The 15535-nt window shown below is 42.3% G+C and overlaps 1 protein-coding gene across 2 annotated transcripts in view; it reads left to right on the top strand.

The window, feature by feature from the left end:
- The window catches only part of LOC146833911 (complement factor H-like), a 601647-nt gene that overhangs the window by 138640 nt on the left and 447472 nt on the right, over positions 1-15535 (top strand). For both annotated transcript variants that reach the window (XM_085601821.1, XM_085601820.1), the window contains exons 6-7: positions 6884-7051; positions 14818-14994. In XM_085601821.1, coding sequence (XP_085457947.1) covers positions 6884-7051; positions 14818-14994 — 345 coding nt within the window. The remainder of the gene's footprint in view (positions 1-6883; positions 7052-14817; positions 14995-15535) is intronic.

Genomic DNA, 15535 nt, shown 5'->3' with positions numbered 1-15535 from the left:
TTCCTTCCTTTATGTTCTTTTGCAAGTGGTATATCTGGTCGCCCATATATTTTAATGTATCATAGCACCACTGTAACTGGGATTCCTGAGCACCAAGACATCCCCAAAGTTATCCAACGGGAGAATTAGGCCCGGCAGGGTGGTCCCTATATCACAAAGGTACACCAGGGCATCCTCCACATACAGCAAGATGACACTGTTTACGCCTAGCTCCCGAATCCCCTATTGAGAAGACTGTTGTCAAAGTTGGCAGGCCAACTGCTCCATTACAAAGGCAAAGATTTGTGGGGAGAGTGGGAACCCCTATATAATGCCTCTCTGAACCACAAGGCTGTCTGAGATCAGTTGACTTGTCCTCACCTTCACTGTTGGGCCATTGTACTGAATACGGATCTATCCCAGATAGCCAGGACTGAACACCATATTTTCTAGGGTCAGGAGGAGAAAGTCCCAGCTTAGGGTGTCCGACACCTTCTTGATGTCTAACGACACAGCCACCTGACCAAAGGCCTCAATGGGAGTGCCGTGTAGAAGGTGCAATAGGCGGCGAATGTTCTTGAAAATACTGCATCCCTGTATCAGTACAGCCTGGTTGACATGTACAATAGTACTAATGATAGGGAGCAGCCGGTTGACCAGTACTCTACATAGTATCTTAAAACTGAGATTCAGTAGTGAGAAAGGGTGATAGGAGCAAATGTCTAGCAGGTCTTTGCCAGGTTTAGGCAGGACTGCCATGAGGGCCTCTCAGAGCTAGTCCGGGAGGTGCCCTGTTGTCTTGGCTTCAATGAACATTTCCATCAGGTGTTGAGTAGTTGAAGCGGAAAAAGTAGCATTACTCTCAATCGGCAGTCCATCCATGCCCGACATCTTATTCTGAGCAATTTGGGAAAATAGCTGTTCATAATGCCTCCAACTACAGAGATTCATCCAGTTCGCTGCAGATGGCTCAGCTTGACCAGCGGCAGGTTGCATAGAAACCTCTGCATGTGACCCGGTGGCAGGGGGTCTGTCGCTGGGTAACGTCCCCGGTAATACTCACGGAATGCAGCATTAATTGTCGCCTGTGAGGTAACTACTGCACCTTCCTACCATCTGATCGCCCCAACCCGGGATTGTTGCTGGTTTTTCTGCACTAGCCACGCCATCAGTCTGCTCGAATGATCCCCTTTGGCATGCAGCATAGCTATATGCCGCTTATAATCATGTTTCCCCAGGCACATTTCTGCGTCGGTCCGCTGCTTGCCGACCTGTTGGAGTTGCTCGATCATTATGGTGTGATTATCCACCTTTACCTCTAATGGCTGGAGTTCTCGCTCAAGAGCCATTTAGTCCTCCTGCAGCTGTCATCCTACCCCCATGTGGGTGCCAGGCAGTGCCCCATGAGACAACTTTGTGTGCGTCCTAGTCCAGGGTCCAGGAGATAGTGGAGCCCCTAGTTTTTGTCAAAGTAGTGTGTGATACACTGTGCAAGGTCCTCCTGGAAAGGGGGGGGCAGAAAAAGTCTGTCTGTAGCTGCCATAGGGGTATTGTGGGATGTTCACCATTATCCCTGAGCACACACTTTCTGCATGAAACACCAATAACTGGGTTATTTCAATACAAAGACAATCAATATTTGTTGCTTTCTTTATTTTCAATCTTCATTCAGCCTATAGCCAACATGTGTTTCATCAATTTGGCTGTTCCCCTCGACTTCATCAGGGCTGGAAAATAACATACATATAGTTGAGGTGTAGTGTATTAGCCTACACGTTTGCACTATGTGTTACAATTGGTGGAAACCCAAATCTTCCTTAAAGTCTAAAATATACAGTGCATTGTGACTCGCTTCAATAACCCCATTCATATTCACAGTAGTGATTTATATTCCACACATGATCCAGTGTGTCCCCAGACATGTGAGGGGACGTGGTGCAGTGAAATCACTATAATCATATATTAGTAATTGGTGAAGAACTCATCTCCAAAAAGATAAATCGACCATACTAACACCAAGGACCCGTGATTAGTGTATCAATTTCCATAAAATCGTATCCCTAAAAGCATTCCTGTATTCTGGCAAATCGTTTGGCAATATCTAAATGGTGAAATAACCAACTATAAATGAATACCTCTCTACATATACTACCATCAGATCACAACCACATCTTGTACCAACAGTATTCTCAAAATTATTATCCTACCCCTGTGCTGTTTCTAATTCTGTCCCAGTGAAGACTTCCAATCTAACCTGTTAACTATTGTGGTACCAAAAGTGCAGCACCTTATTTGATGCATCTCTTGTTCTTAATAAACATATATGTTCCAATCTACAACATTAACACATATACGGCATAAGTATCTCATTGTAAAAATGCAGTTTGTATCTGAATCTCTAATGCCCTACTTATCTTATATAAAACTATTTCAACTATCATTGTATTACTCACCTAGGAAGGGCGGCAACAATCATCCTATATGTTCTGGTCTCCTGCCGGGCATGGCGTCTGAGCACCCGCAACGGTGCACCGGAAGTTATCATAAAGGAAGTGAAATACTTCCAACCGTCTTTGTGCGCTTATTGTGTGGGTTTACATCGGCGCCATCTTAGACGTTTGTTGATGTATGTTTGACCATTCCAACGCTGCAAACCGAGTTAATCCTATATCCTCATGTCCCAACTCTAATATAAAATAGTACATGTCGCTGTGTAGAGTGTACATATATGATGGACTCCTATGATATTATTACAGTGACAGTTTCCTTGCATCACGTCCCCTTTCAAATATAATTCCCAATATTTTCATGTAAAGTGCTGTGCATTGAACCTATATTCAAAAATTCTATTCCTCTTTTCTCATTAAAGGAATTGGTTTGTATTCTCATAAATATACACTTATGTTATAATTTCTTATAACCATCGTTATAGTTAAATTCCCAATAATGTTTCTCCTTGCAAGCAATTCCTGTGATATTATCAACATTGAATATATATACATGATCATTTGGGTGAACACATAGTCAATATCATTAATTCAGTCATTTGCTCTATATATAATCTATGATAAAATTCACCTCTCAATTTTACATGCTAGCCATGATGTTAGTTGTGCATACTTTGTGACGGAAAATCTCCAATACATACTGTTTGCCCTCTGTATATTTTGTAACTTCTAAGATCAAACGAGATCAGGTGCTTAAGGGTAATACGTTTGATACTGTGTAAATATCTTGAATAGATTACGTTCTTATATAACCATTAAAACAACATGAATTCAATTCTCTACACATTGTGCGTGGTTGGGGACTTGAAATATTTAAGTTAACTTCAATTTAGACCCTGCCTAACTATCTAAGTTCAGACGAGAATGGGTACTTTTAGGGTAAACCGTTTGATTCTGTGAGTATAACAGTACTGTCCTGGCTTATTTTCACAGAATTCTAACAATAGCTTCACTGGTCTCTTAGAAAATATTGCAATTCATTGTCTGAGTTTAAACCCAGCTCTACAGCTTTCAGACGTAATATCCACATGGCCTCCCTGTGTCTCAATATCTGAAATAGACTATTAGTTATAGATTCCTTACCTTTGAATTATCCCCAGGCATCAGACTGGATCGGGAGAATTTTTTCCTGCCCGTTGGTAGATAGCATCCATCGACTCTGCGTTCGGCGTCGTGGTCGCCATCATGACTTTGCGGTATCTACTTAGACGTCACCCCTGCACGCTGACATCAGTTCTTTCTTTTTCGATGCCAGCAACTTTTGTCGACATCTTTTTTCTGAGTCTTACCTACTCCTGGTGCATGCAGGGATGTCCCGTCCTTGACCTGGCTTCAAGCCTTGTGACTCCTGTCACAAACGGATGTCGGTTACGGACCCGCACCTTGTGTGCCTTTGGTGCCTGGAGCGTGACCATGACCCGAGGTCGTGCTCCGACTATCGGGCCTTGAACCCGAAGGCTTTGCGGGAGTTGTCCCAAAAGCTTCTGGAGGCCCGACAGTCAGCTCCGCGCTGCTCGAGGTCCCCGTCGAGAGAGAGGTCGCGGGACTAGTCACGGAGTCACCACCACCATTTGTTGTCAAAGTCTTTGTGTAAGTGGAAGCACAAGAAGAAGGCGAAGAAGCACCGTTGCTCTTTGCCTTCTCCCCGTCCGTCGGTTCTCGTGACGTGGGATGTGGAAGGCCATCGTCCCTCGTCTCTGCCCGTGGAGCCAGCTGGGATGGCTCCGAGCTTCCCTCCCTTCCTGGGAGCTGGAGCGTCCCCTGCCCAGCTTTGTGCATTTTACGAAGCTCTCCACTCCATTTTTGGGCAGCCCAAATCCACCAGTGCATCTTCAGGCCCCACAGACTTGGCTGTGAGCTCTAGGCCTTCAATGCCAGCGGCTCTGGCTCCAGCACCGCAGGGCTCCCAGGGATCCAGGCCTGGAACCAGATCGGCGCCGGTCGACTTTACAACACCTCCCCCAGCACCGAATTCACTGATGACATCTCCGCCGCTTCCGACGCCGGTCATGTCCCCGGCTGGCGTCGAACCCGGCCTCCCCCTTGACATAGACATGGAGCCGGACAGGCATCGATCGAGTATATAAAAGTATATTTCTTGAGTCTTTATGACGTAGGGGATCCCCTATAATGAGTAAGTGCTCTTGTGAGTGCTGTGATGACGTCACAGAAGAGAATACCATTATTAGAAAGAGAGCAACCTGTATGTATGTAAAAAAAACTCTGCTTTTATCCCAGCCCTCTGATTCCTGCTTCCGTGATGTACCCTGGTCCCTTATTTCAGGACTATGGTAAAAAAAACATGCTGCAGGCGCTCTACCTCCCAAGTATTACAACCGATCTGTTTGTGTCACCCAACCCCTTCTCCTCACCAATTCACACACTGTCTCATTGTCATTCTGGATGTGGCAATCAGCCACATACAGAATGACAATGGGCAGGGATGGGCTACTCATGTGTTCAAAGGAGGGCGAGGTGGCCCTATCAGGGAGATCAGGCCTCTCACAGGGGAACAGCCCTGCTCTCTGTGAGGCCAAAAATTACGGTCAAAAGGTGTCCGTAAAAGGGATCCTCGTGGACAACGGACGTGAGGTCCAAATTACGGATGGTCCATGAAATTTACAGATGGTTGGTCACCCTATAAACAAGTTGGTTAATTTACTAAAGCTAACAGTAAATTTCAGTTTGGCTGGCTTCCACTGAACTTGTTAAACAAAAAGAAAAGCACCCTGTACCCCCGCTGGAGAACTTTCCCCTGCCACAAATTTTCAGTGCTGCTCTTTAGTAATCTTGTCATACTTTAGGCAATCATTATTGTGCAGGCCTGGACTAGTAAGTCTTGCTTACATGTTAAGATTGCTGAACACCTTTTTCTGATGACCCTGCCCTGTTTCATTTTCTTCTCTAAGAATATTAATTTGAGGAGGAGCCCCTCCTGGAGAAGGATTTTTTTTTTACATGTATTTTTAGTTGTTGCCCTGCATGGTTATTCTCGCCCATTTCAAATTCGAATCTTCCATTCAACACATTGCTTAAAAGTAAGAAAAAGGCGGCTGCTTGAGCAGAGGTTTTTATTTTTCATGTATGCTTGTTGGGGCCCTGTCTTTTCACTTGATGTACTCTAGTTAGTCTGTCAATCTTGTCAAACTATAACAGTTTGGCAATGCTCTTTGCATTACATTTAGAGCTGTGCATGTTTCTAACCCTCAATACAACATTTATTTTTATAAGATCAACTGATAAGGTACTTTCCTGGAATCATGTTAAGGTCACCTTTTTGACCACCCTCTGAAACTCTTTCACTATGCCACAAAAATGAGCACAGGTTCTCTCACAGTCATGCAAACGTTTGGGAGTGTCGAAGAAGAAACCTCAATGCAAACAATCCTTGATACCGCTAATCCTCTAGCTTCTCCTGTCGACAGTCCATCTTTGGGCACAAACAAATAGCGTGGTTGGCAATTTGAGTCATGACTGCTTTTCATCAGGGTCTATTTGTAGACAAGGTATATTGAGGTTCAATACAAGAAAAATTGTCTCTGCAAATCTGTTTATTAAGATGTTACTGAAGTGAAGTTCTGCTCTATTCTTGTCATTACTTATAGAGATTGATTTAAGGGCTCCCCCAACTGTGATGTCCCTCCAGCCCCAATCCTTCTGTTTGTTTTCAGTCAGGACGGCTACTCATCATTTGATTGGGGTACTTACTGTTCCTTTAAAAATTCGCATTTTTTAAAATCTTTGTACTTGGTCTATTTCACGTTAGGAACACATGTTCATGATTTAGTTCACATAGATATCCAGTGCAATCTTTCATGCATTCATTCACTCATATTTTTGGACTTTTCTTACCATCTGCAAAAATATTCCAGGGCCAGCTATTACCTGAATTAAAGAGTACTTGGGATAATCAAGGAAGCTTTCAAATAATGCACTGGAAAATACTCAAAATGTTTGTGGATACCTATAAAGGTACTACTTTGGGAGAGTTCTCTGTTTGTGCATGGACTCTATTCACATTAGCCCTGGGTCTCATTTGCACCAGCAAGCCATCTTAATACTTAGTAAAACACCCAAACTCATGTGTAATGGTGTCTCGTCTAAAAACCCACTAGTCCCGCAAATGTGGCTTAAGATTTTATGTTAACGGCGTAGAGTTCCACTGTTTCCAGCACAGGATACAGGCTCACATGTGGCAACGTTTGAGAATAGAACTAAGTGTCGATAGCTTTCTTTCCCTGTGGATTCCACAGCTTCAACCGATACCGATCAAGGCTCCAGACAGTGGTGGGATAAGTTACTCACTAGCTTTATGCCATTCTGAGCTGAAAATAAGTCTTTAAAATAAATGACGACCATTGCACGTATTCACTGTCATTGTTTTCCATTGTTTTCAGAAATAGCTTGCCCAAAGCCTACAATTCCACATGGGACAATTACAAACGGCAAGCCAGTTTTTAGGAAGGATGAGAGATTGGAATTTTACTGCGAGACAGGATATAAATATGAGGGCAGAACTCCAGAATGCACGGAGGAAGGTTGGAATCCAAAGCCTTTTTGTAAAGGTAAGTCTCCACTGGTTTTATCGGTTAATTGCACTTTTTTTTAGACACATAAGGGCATATTCACAAGCCCCTTGCACCGCCAGTGCGCCACTTTTAAAATGGGAAGAAGTGGCTCACCGGTGGCGCAAGGGGCTTGTAAATAAGCCCCATATTAATGACATTAGAAGAACTTCTACAATATTGCCGCTAACAATAAAACGATAAGAAAAGGCAAAGGGAATTGAATTAAAATATTACTTGCTCTCATCTTTCAGCAGAGCTCTTCATGCCCTCAGTATTATGTCTCATCTTGTATAATGTTTGTCTGAAGAGGTCAACAATAAATCCTGCAGACCAATATGACCGAACAGAACATCCATGGCTGCAGTGCATTCAAAAGCATTGACCTCCAACTGAGCCTGACTATATTATGCATTTTTGGGAACTGGTAACGTACACCCACAGACACACAAACACACCCATCCATCCATTCCCACAGTATTACACATCACTGTAGGGACCAGATATTGCAGAGACAGATCAGAATTTACCTGGATGTGTCTGCTTTGTGGTGAAAATCAGTGTAACAGTTTTTGACAAATGTTACACATTTTTGGGCATCACCAACAGCAGCCACATACAAAGATTTTCTGTTTTATTTCACACATTCTTCCATGAAGCATCTCCCACTTACCTTACGGGATACACTTTAGGGAAGGGGGAGATTAGCACAGTGGCAGCAAATACATTATGCCAAGCCTTAATGATGAAATAGTCATCAATTATTTGTTTCCTGGAGATAGAGCTCCAAACTGGGGGTCCAATCTCTGGAAGTACATAAGCATATAACCACCAAGGCCTTGAAGTGTTATGCTTGCACCTGGGAGGCTGTCACGATTTCTGTTGTGTTTCCTGGACTGAAAGATCAGTGTTGGCAGAACTGTAAAATGAGTTTTCCAGCTAGAGCCGGCGTTGGCTCTGCCAACTTGAACACCACTAGCTCCCATCCTTTAACATGGCATAACATTTAAAAATGGCAGAAGAGTGGGACAGAAAATCTGCAGGTCTAGAATTATATACAACCCAAATAAACAAAGACTAAACAGGATGTGGAGTCTTTAAGAAAAGGATGAGATCCCAACACCCACCAAAGGTGGCTTGCTTCATCATCTGGGAACTCTTAGTGAACCTAACTCTCATATAGAAATTGAGAGTTCTGGTTCAACAGAGACTGGTGAAAATGCTTCTCACCTATGATAGAGCAAAATAACTGTTTATAGGGTGATGGTTGCAGTGCTAGTGAAAGTGTGTGAAAAGGTGATTTAAAATTGGCTATCAAGGCCCAAAACAATTTTATTCAGTGCTGTCTTGGTGTCAAAAATAAAAACAGTGCATCTACAGTTTGAACAAATAACTGCAGGATGGACAGGTCTACATGTTTCAGCCCTTGGATATTAGAATCCAGCTTTCGTCAGGACCTCTGAGTTTTTAGCCACTGCAAAGAGTTTAGTGCTTAAGTGCGAGATAATAAAACAAAACAAAATACAGTTGGTATTAATACAACCTGATCACTTCTGTAAATCCAAAATGGAACAGTACAGACAGTAGAACTGGAAAACTACCTAATGGAAAAAATGAAAAGACTTGCGTGAAACCTAGTATGTATTTCTAGACACATTCACTTATAGTCATTATAGCATTGGGTTGAATAATTCAAAATATGATACTCAAACTGAATCAGAGCACCATTAAGTGTGCTGCAAAACACAAATTAAAATCAATTATTGCACTTACCCGGCTTTGTGCGGGTGCGCACCTCACCTCACCTGGCATCTGCTCAGGACGTGAGACACCGCTCTATATATATAAAAAAGAGTAACAAATAACCAAGATCACAGTGAACATTGTCTAATCATGGTAACTGTCCACTATATATATTTTTTAATCTCTAAGTCACATTGTTAACAACCAATGGCGAAAAAAGGAAAGAAACACAGGAGTGCCTGTATCTATCTGAGGATGGCTCTAAAAAGACTCTCTAATGTCTTGATCAAGACTTGAAATCAGATCAGAATAGACAACGATCTGAATCGATGTCTACTAAACAGAAGTAGATATATTTAGGATACTATTAAATTAGGAGACGGAAAATATATCTAACTATGTTAGAAAAGGTTAATGAAAAATGCACGCAATCAAGCAATGGTCGTCGGTAAAGTGAAAAGGTAGGCTAGACTCTTTAAAGCGTGCTAGCGTCTTTAGCCGGTTGTACTTAAAGGAGCATGTTCTCATAATAGTCAGACTTTTCAAGACGTCCCTCTATACAAAGCCAAGTGCAAGAGCAACCCACAGCATTGCGATTATCACAATTGAAAAATAATAGATGGGCCCCTTAACTCGACAAATGCAAAAAAGGCCCCGAGAAGTCCATGGCTTACCTCTCCGTCGGTACCCCTCTCTGGATCTAAGCTGGAAGGGGAGGTGCCTGGTGGGGAGGGAGCCAAACTTAAATACTCTTTGCCCTGTTTGCTCCTTCGGACGTAATGTCCGCCTTGTATTAGGAAAATGCTCTGGCTGACACTTGCGGCTCTGTGTGATGACGTCATCACGTCATGTCGCATGGACATGTAATCCGTTACGTCATGGGAGTTGTAGTTTTCACGCAATGGATATCTAGCGTGTAATTTGCAATGGCTCTTAAAATGTTGTAAAATTAATTTTATATGCAGTAACGCAAAAAAAAGCCTTGTACAGGTAAAGGGCATGAAAATCATATCGTCTTGCAAAATCAATTTGAAAAAGGAGGGCATATACATCATACAGTGTATTGATTGAGTATGAAAGCGTAAGCTACATTATTACGCCACTACTGCCCTGGAAAGAGACTAGGTGTAAAAAGATTATCTCGTAATATTAGGCATATTATCTAGATATTCCAAGGGCCATCAGAAAAATTGATTTTTAAGACAACCTTGTATTTGATGACTAAATCATACATATATAAGATTTGTTATAATGACACCCAAGGTATTTCATCATTAAGTCCAAACCGGTCACTTTGAAGTTTATAAACCCATTTCTGCTCTTTAAAGAACAAGATTTTTTTTATATCTACAATGTGTGGTGGAATAAACGGGTGTTCTAATACTATCCACCGTAAATCCTCCGGTTTATGTTTGGATGTCAAAAAAAGATTTGTAAGTCTGGTTGCCTGTTTGTTCCGTCTGATGGTACTTTTATGTTCGTTGATACGAACTTTAACTTTACGTGTCGTCATGCCCACATAACGCAGGGAACAGGGGCACGTAATGAGGTAGATGACTCTTTCCGTGCAGCTCGTGTGTTTCTTAAGGATCCATGGCGTACCTGTCCCAACATCCACTGTTTTAGTATGTTGTGTTTGAGGACATGCTGTACAGGAACCGCATGGGAAATGTCCCTGTACTGGGGGGAGATCCCATAGTGTACTCATTGCAGTCCCTGTGCGAATCTTCGGTTTAGTGTGTACTAAACTGTCCCGGAAACTGGTTCCTCTTTTAAATGAAAAGAGGGGAGTTTGAATATTTGAATTGCCTACGTTCAGGATACGCCAGTGTGTGTGCACATTTTTTTTACTTTGTTGGATAAAGTGCTAAAAGTATTGACAAAGGTTATCCTTGAGAGCGGAGGTTTCGGTACAGGGGTTCCAAGAGAGCCTCTTGATTGTTATTAGAGGCTCTCTTCCAAGCCCCTCTCACCAGATGTTTGGGATATCTTCTATCGTGTAGTTGTTTCGATAGTATTTTGGCATGATGCTCAAAAGTGTCTCTGTCCGAATAGTTTCTCCATATACGTAGGAACTGTCCAACTAGCAAATTATCACGAAGAGACTTTGGATGATGACTGTCGAAATTTAGTAGCGAGTTTTTTGGCATAGTTTTTTGTACAGCTCGCTTCCAAGTTTACCCTGCATAGGACAAATCACAATGTACAGAAAGGGCAATCATCTTTTGTCATATTCGACAGTAAATCTCCAAAAATAGTTTTTAGTGTTCAACCAGGTATGGAACTCCAAGAGTGTGGCAGTGGTTGTGTGCCAGACGACAAAAATTTTGTCTATATATCTCTTCCACAACAATATCCTGTCGCGGAAGGGGTTATCATGGGTGAGTACACTGTTTTGTTCAACAAGATGGACATAAAGATTGGCCAGACTGGGCGCAAAAATACTGCCCATTGATGTACCTGAGGTTTGGAGATATAGAGTTTCCTCAAATTTAAAAAAGTTTTCCATCATGGCCAATCTGGCGCACTTCATTATGAAGTGTACTGGCGTTATGGTATCCAAGCCTCTGGTATCTAGAAGGCCACGTATGGCTTCTAATGTCTCCTCCTGTGGAATACAGGTGTAGAGAGATTCAACGTCAAAATAATTGGTCGTCCAGGAGGTGGCCTGATAGGCTTATGTATTTTGGGAAGCACGTAAAAGTACGGCACGATTGGATGTTTGGTTACTAGAAAATCAGCCTCTTGTGATGTTATCCAGCCCGGAGCGATTGTCATTCTGGATATAGATGTATATCGTACAGAATGCTTAAGACAACTGATTCCACTGTATTCCACAGGAGGAGACATTAGAAGCCTTACATGGCCATACGTGGCCATACGTGCCAGGCTGCGAGTTAATGGCTGGGTAACTGAGGCAATCCCAGTCTGTAGGGGCACGCAGCAGTGATGCCCAATGTCACCGATGTTATTTGCCCTGATATTAGAACCTCTGGCCTGTAAATTCCAACAGAAGCATGCAGTTGCCACATTAGGGTTCAGACAACGCCCGCTAGTCATTTCACTCTATGCGGACGACATGCTACTGTATGTGCAAGACCCGGCTACTCATTTAGCGACCTTGGTGCGGGAGTATGTCCTGTTCGAACGGCAATCGGGTTGGGAATAAACTGGGCAAAATCTACTATTAACTGACAGTATGCTACAATTCCAGATGGATTATCCATTATTTTGGGCTGTGGACCCAGTGAAGTAGTTGGGTGTGTGGGTGCCCAGGGACCCTGAAACGGTACTTGAAATGGATTATGGGAAGGCAGTGACAGACATTACGGAGAAAATATCACATTGGACACACTTGTCGCTGTCACTGGCGAACAGAATAGCCGTGGTAAAAATGACGATTCTGCTTAAGTTACTCTACTTATTTGTTACTGTCCCAATAAAACTTAACTTAGCATTTTTTAAAACGCTGCAGTCCTGTCTCCTGTCATTAGTGTGGTCTGGTAAGGAACCGAGATGCAGCTGGAGCACGCTGACCCTACCGTTCAAATGGGGGGGTTGACATTTGGCGGTAGAAGCTGACACGGTACATCCCGCACCATTGGTTGCTAGAATATTCTATCCCTGCAAGGGAAGCCATAGGAAGGAAATCAATTCAGTTGCTTGTACTGTATGGGCGTGGAAAGCACTTGTAGTGTGATCTAGAAGGGACCTCATATACGCTTCAGATATGCCCATTCAGGGCCACCCCGGGAATCTCGGTGGCACAAGAGCGCGGGGCACAGGAGATACTACAGTCAGTGGGGATTATCAAGCTAGAGGATATGTACAGAAACGACACGTTTAAAATGCTGAATGATTTCCAAGAGGTCCGGTCATACAAAGCAATGCATGGGTTTAAATATGCCAACCTGCATGCGGCGGTGCACTCATTAACTCCGAGTTTCATGCGGAAACCAATTGGGTTAAAGGCACTACAGGTTTTAATGAGTGGCAGCAAAAGTGAGAGACTAATCACTAGAATGTACAATGGATCTCAACATGAAAATGACTGCCTAGATTCTTCGGCATTAGAAAAATGGAACTCGGTGCTTGCGTCGCCCGTGCCCTGGCAGAGTTGGGAAGTCTGCTGTAAGTTGTCTGGAAATATGACTGCTAACTGTAATCTACCTATTATTCATTTTAAATATTTGCACCAAGTCTACTATACACTAACACAATTGAGGAAGTTTGGGCTACGAGCGGATGCCAGATGTTCGCGCTGTGGGCAGGATGGGGCGGATTGTATTCATCTAGCGTGGGAATGTGCAGCAATAGTGCAGTTCTGGAGGAGAGTGGCACAGGTACTAACTGAAATGACATCAGGAATGGTTAATTGCACACCGGAGATCTGCTTACTGGGATTTCTAAAGGGACTTAAGTCGTACAACCGGCATATATTTGCCATTGGCACTATATTTGCCAAGCGTGTTGTGGCCATGCGCTGGAATGCTAGAGCTACTCCAACACTGGTTAAATGGGTCAGAGATCTTGCTTTCTGTAAAGAACAACTGAATGTTTATGCAGAGGAACTACCGGAAGCCTCACCGTTCACAATGTACCTGCTTAACCACCCAGATATGATGTAAATGTGCGTACGTAATACAGGTCAATCAATCTCAATGAGGTGATGTTAACAGATGATGCACTGTAGGACACCACTGATGTTGTGTACTGCTTTTCCCTTATGGGTCAGCTATGTGGGCATGGGCTGGGGGGGGCAGAGGAGTGGAGTTATTATAACAAAAACAAAAGGTAACAAACAGAAGCTGGTATATAACTGGTGACTGCATTATGTTGTTATTATAGTATGAATCTACTCGTGTCACAAATTGTACTTTTGATCCTAATAAAAAAAATAAACATTTTCCAATTGGGGAGTTCTCCCTGTACCCCCTACATTTAATTCCTCGCTTTCTGCTTCCTCATGATTTTAATCTACCCCAACCTTCTCCCTTCTTTCATTCATCATGGAAAGTTCACCCTTGGACTTCCTATTTCTTCCTTCTTTAGGCTAATTTGTTTTTACCACTCCTTTCCCCTTGTCCCTCCCCCGTGTCTATGGGGTGCTGATGCTCCTCACACACTGCTTATTTTTCAAACTCATGTGTACTTACCTCATTTTCCATTGCCCTCTTTTGTTTACTTACCTTTTTCGTTTTTTTGTTCTTTTGGACTGTCTTCTTTGGCTCTCCTTCCCCTTTTCTCTTTTAAATTGGGTCATAATAGATCTAGAAAAGGGACTGCGCAGTCCTTGTTTTGCTTCCACCACTCTTCACTTTTTTTCAAATTTGAAAATGCTTTCTTCAAATATGTCCTTTCATTTTAGGAAAGTTAAGACTTTGTTTTTTTCTATCGATAGCTTTCAGTTTTCAGCTTCAGTTTTCCTTGGAAATGGGAATTCCCTACTTTGACAATTCACCAAAAAAGGAGTTTTGTCAGACTGGTTTTAACACATTGACGTTCTACATTTTTGTAATTTATCAAACACACATATCAGTAGAATCTACACCTAGAAACACTTAAAGCCAAGGTCAAAATCTTAAAATCAGTTGAGAATTATTAATGTAATGCTTCCTTAAAGCATGTCTTTTTGACGGTAATAAGTCTAGATTCTGATAGAGCACATGTTGAAATGAGCACTACTGAATTGGGAAGTAGAGCTATGTGGCATAACTATGTTGCAGTAACAAGTGCTTCTTGAGCTCTCTTGTCAATGAAACATCGGTGCGCTCTTAGTTTCATATGAGCCTGTTTGGCACAGATTTAATTGTTCAGCATTCCTATTGCAGTTAGATTGATTTAAGAGAAATGTGAGAACTTTCCTCCTTACTTTATCTTTCCTCTGTGTGAATCTCTGATGTAGTCTGATGTCTCCGGGTCAGTTCTCAACCTCTATCTGCCTATTTGGAATTTGTAAAATGCATTTATAGTGAGATTAGTCTATTTTTCTCTTTAGTAAAATCACATATACTTTTTCTTAGAAATCGAGTGCTATTATCAAAGTGTGGTCAACGGTGAAATGCTGCCAAGACGGGACAAATACAAACAGGATGACACAGTCGACTTGAACTGTCATCCTGGATTTGTGGCTCTGTACAGCAGAGACAGAAAACCAACATGCACGATAGATGGCTGGGTGCCCCCGTTAAAATGTGAAAGTAAGTAGTGTAATTCTTATTTCATAAATGCTTCTTTCTTATCTATATATTTATGTGTTACATACATAAAGGCAGATGCTGTTGGTGTTGCCAAATGTAAACCTGTTTAGCCATGTATCGATTCCTTTGAAAACATACATTTTTCATAGGTCCACCATTAGTTCCAACTTCGTAGTGAAGAAAATACATTTTAAAGGGAGCAGCAATTCACTACTTGTAAGTTATCCAAATACCAAATGCACCAAATACAACAGCACTTCTAGATTTTCTCTCCATATCAGCCCAACTACCTTCAGCAGCTGGCGCACCACTCTACTACCATCTGAAATGCAGTATCCAGAAATACCAGAGGAATCTGTAGATATAATTAATACATAGTAACAGGAGTATAGGATCCCTGTCTCACAACTCCTGGAGCCTTGTCCAGCTCCCTATCTTGAATAAGGATGTGTAAAAATACTATATAAAGGACTTATTTGCCATAATTCAGAAACAACACAAGCATAACATTGCCACATAAGCTCTGGTTCAGGCCTGGACC

This window comes from Triturus cristatus, chromosome 4_2, assembly GCF_964204655.1.
Source record: "Triturus cristatus chromosome 4_2, aTriCri1.1, whole genome shotgun sequence".
In the NCBI taxonomy this organism is placed as follows: domain Eukaryota; kingdom Metazoa; phylum Chordata; class Amphibia; order Caudata; family Salamandridae; genus Triturus; species Triturus cristatus.
The sequence above is the reverse complement of the archived record's forward strand: the minus strand, read 5'-3'. Positions and strand labels throughout refer to the sequence as shown.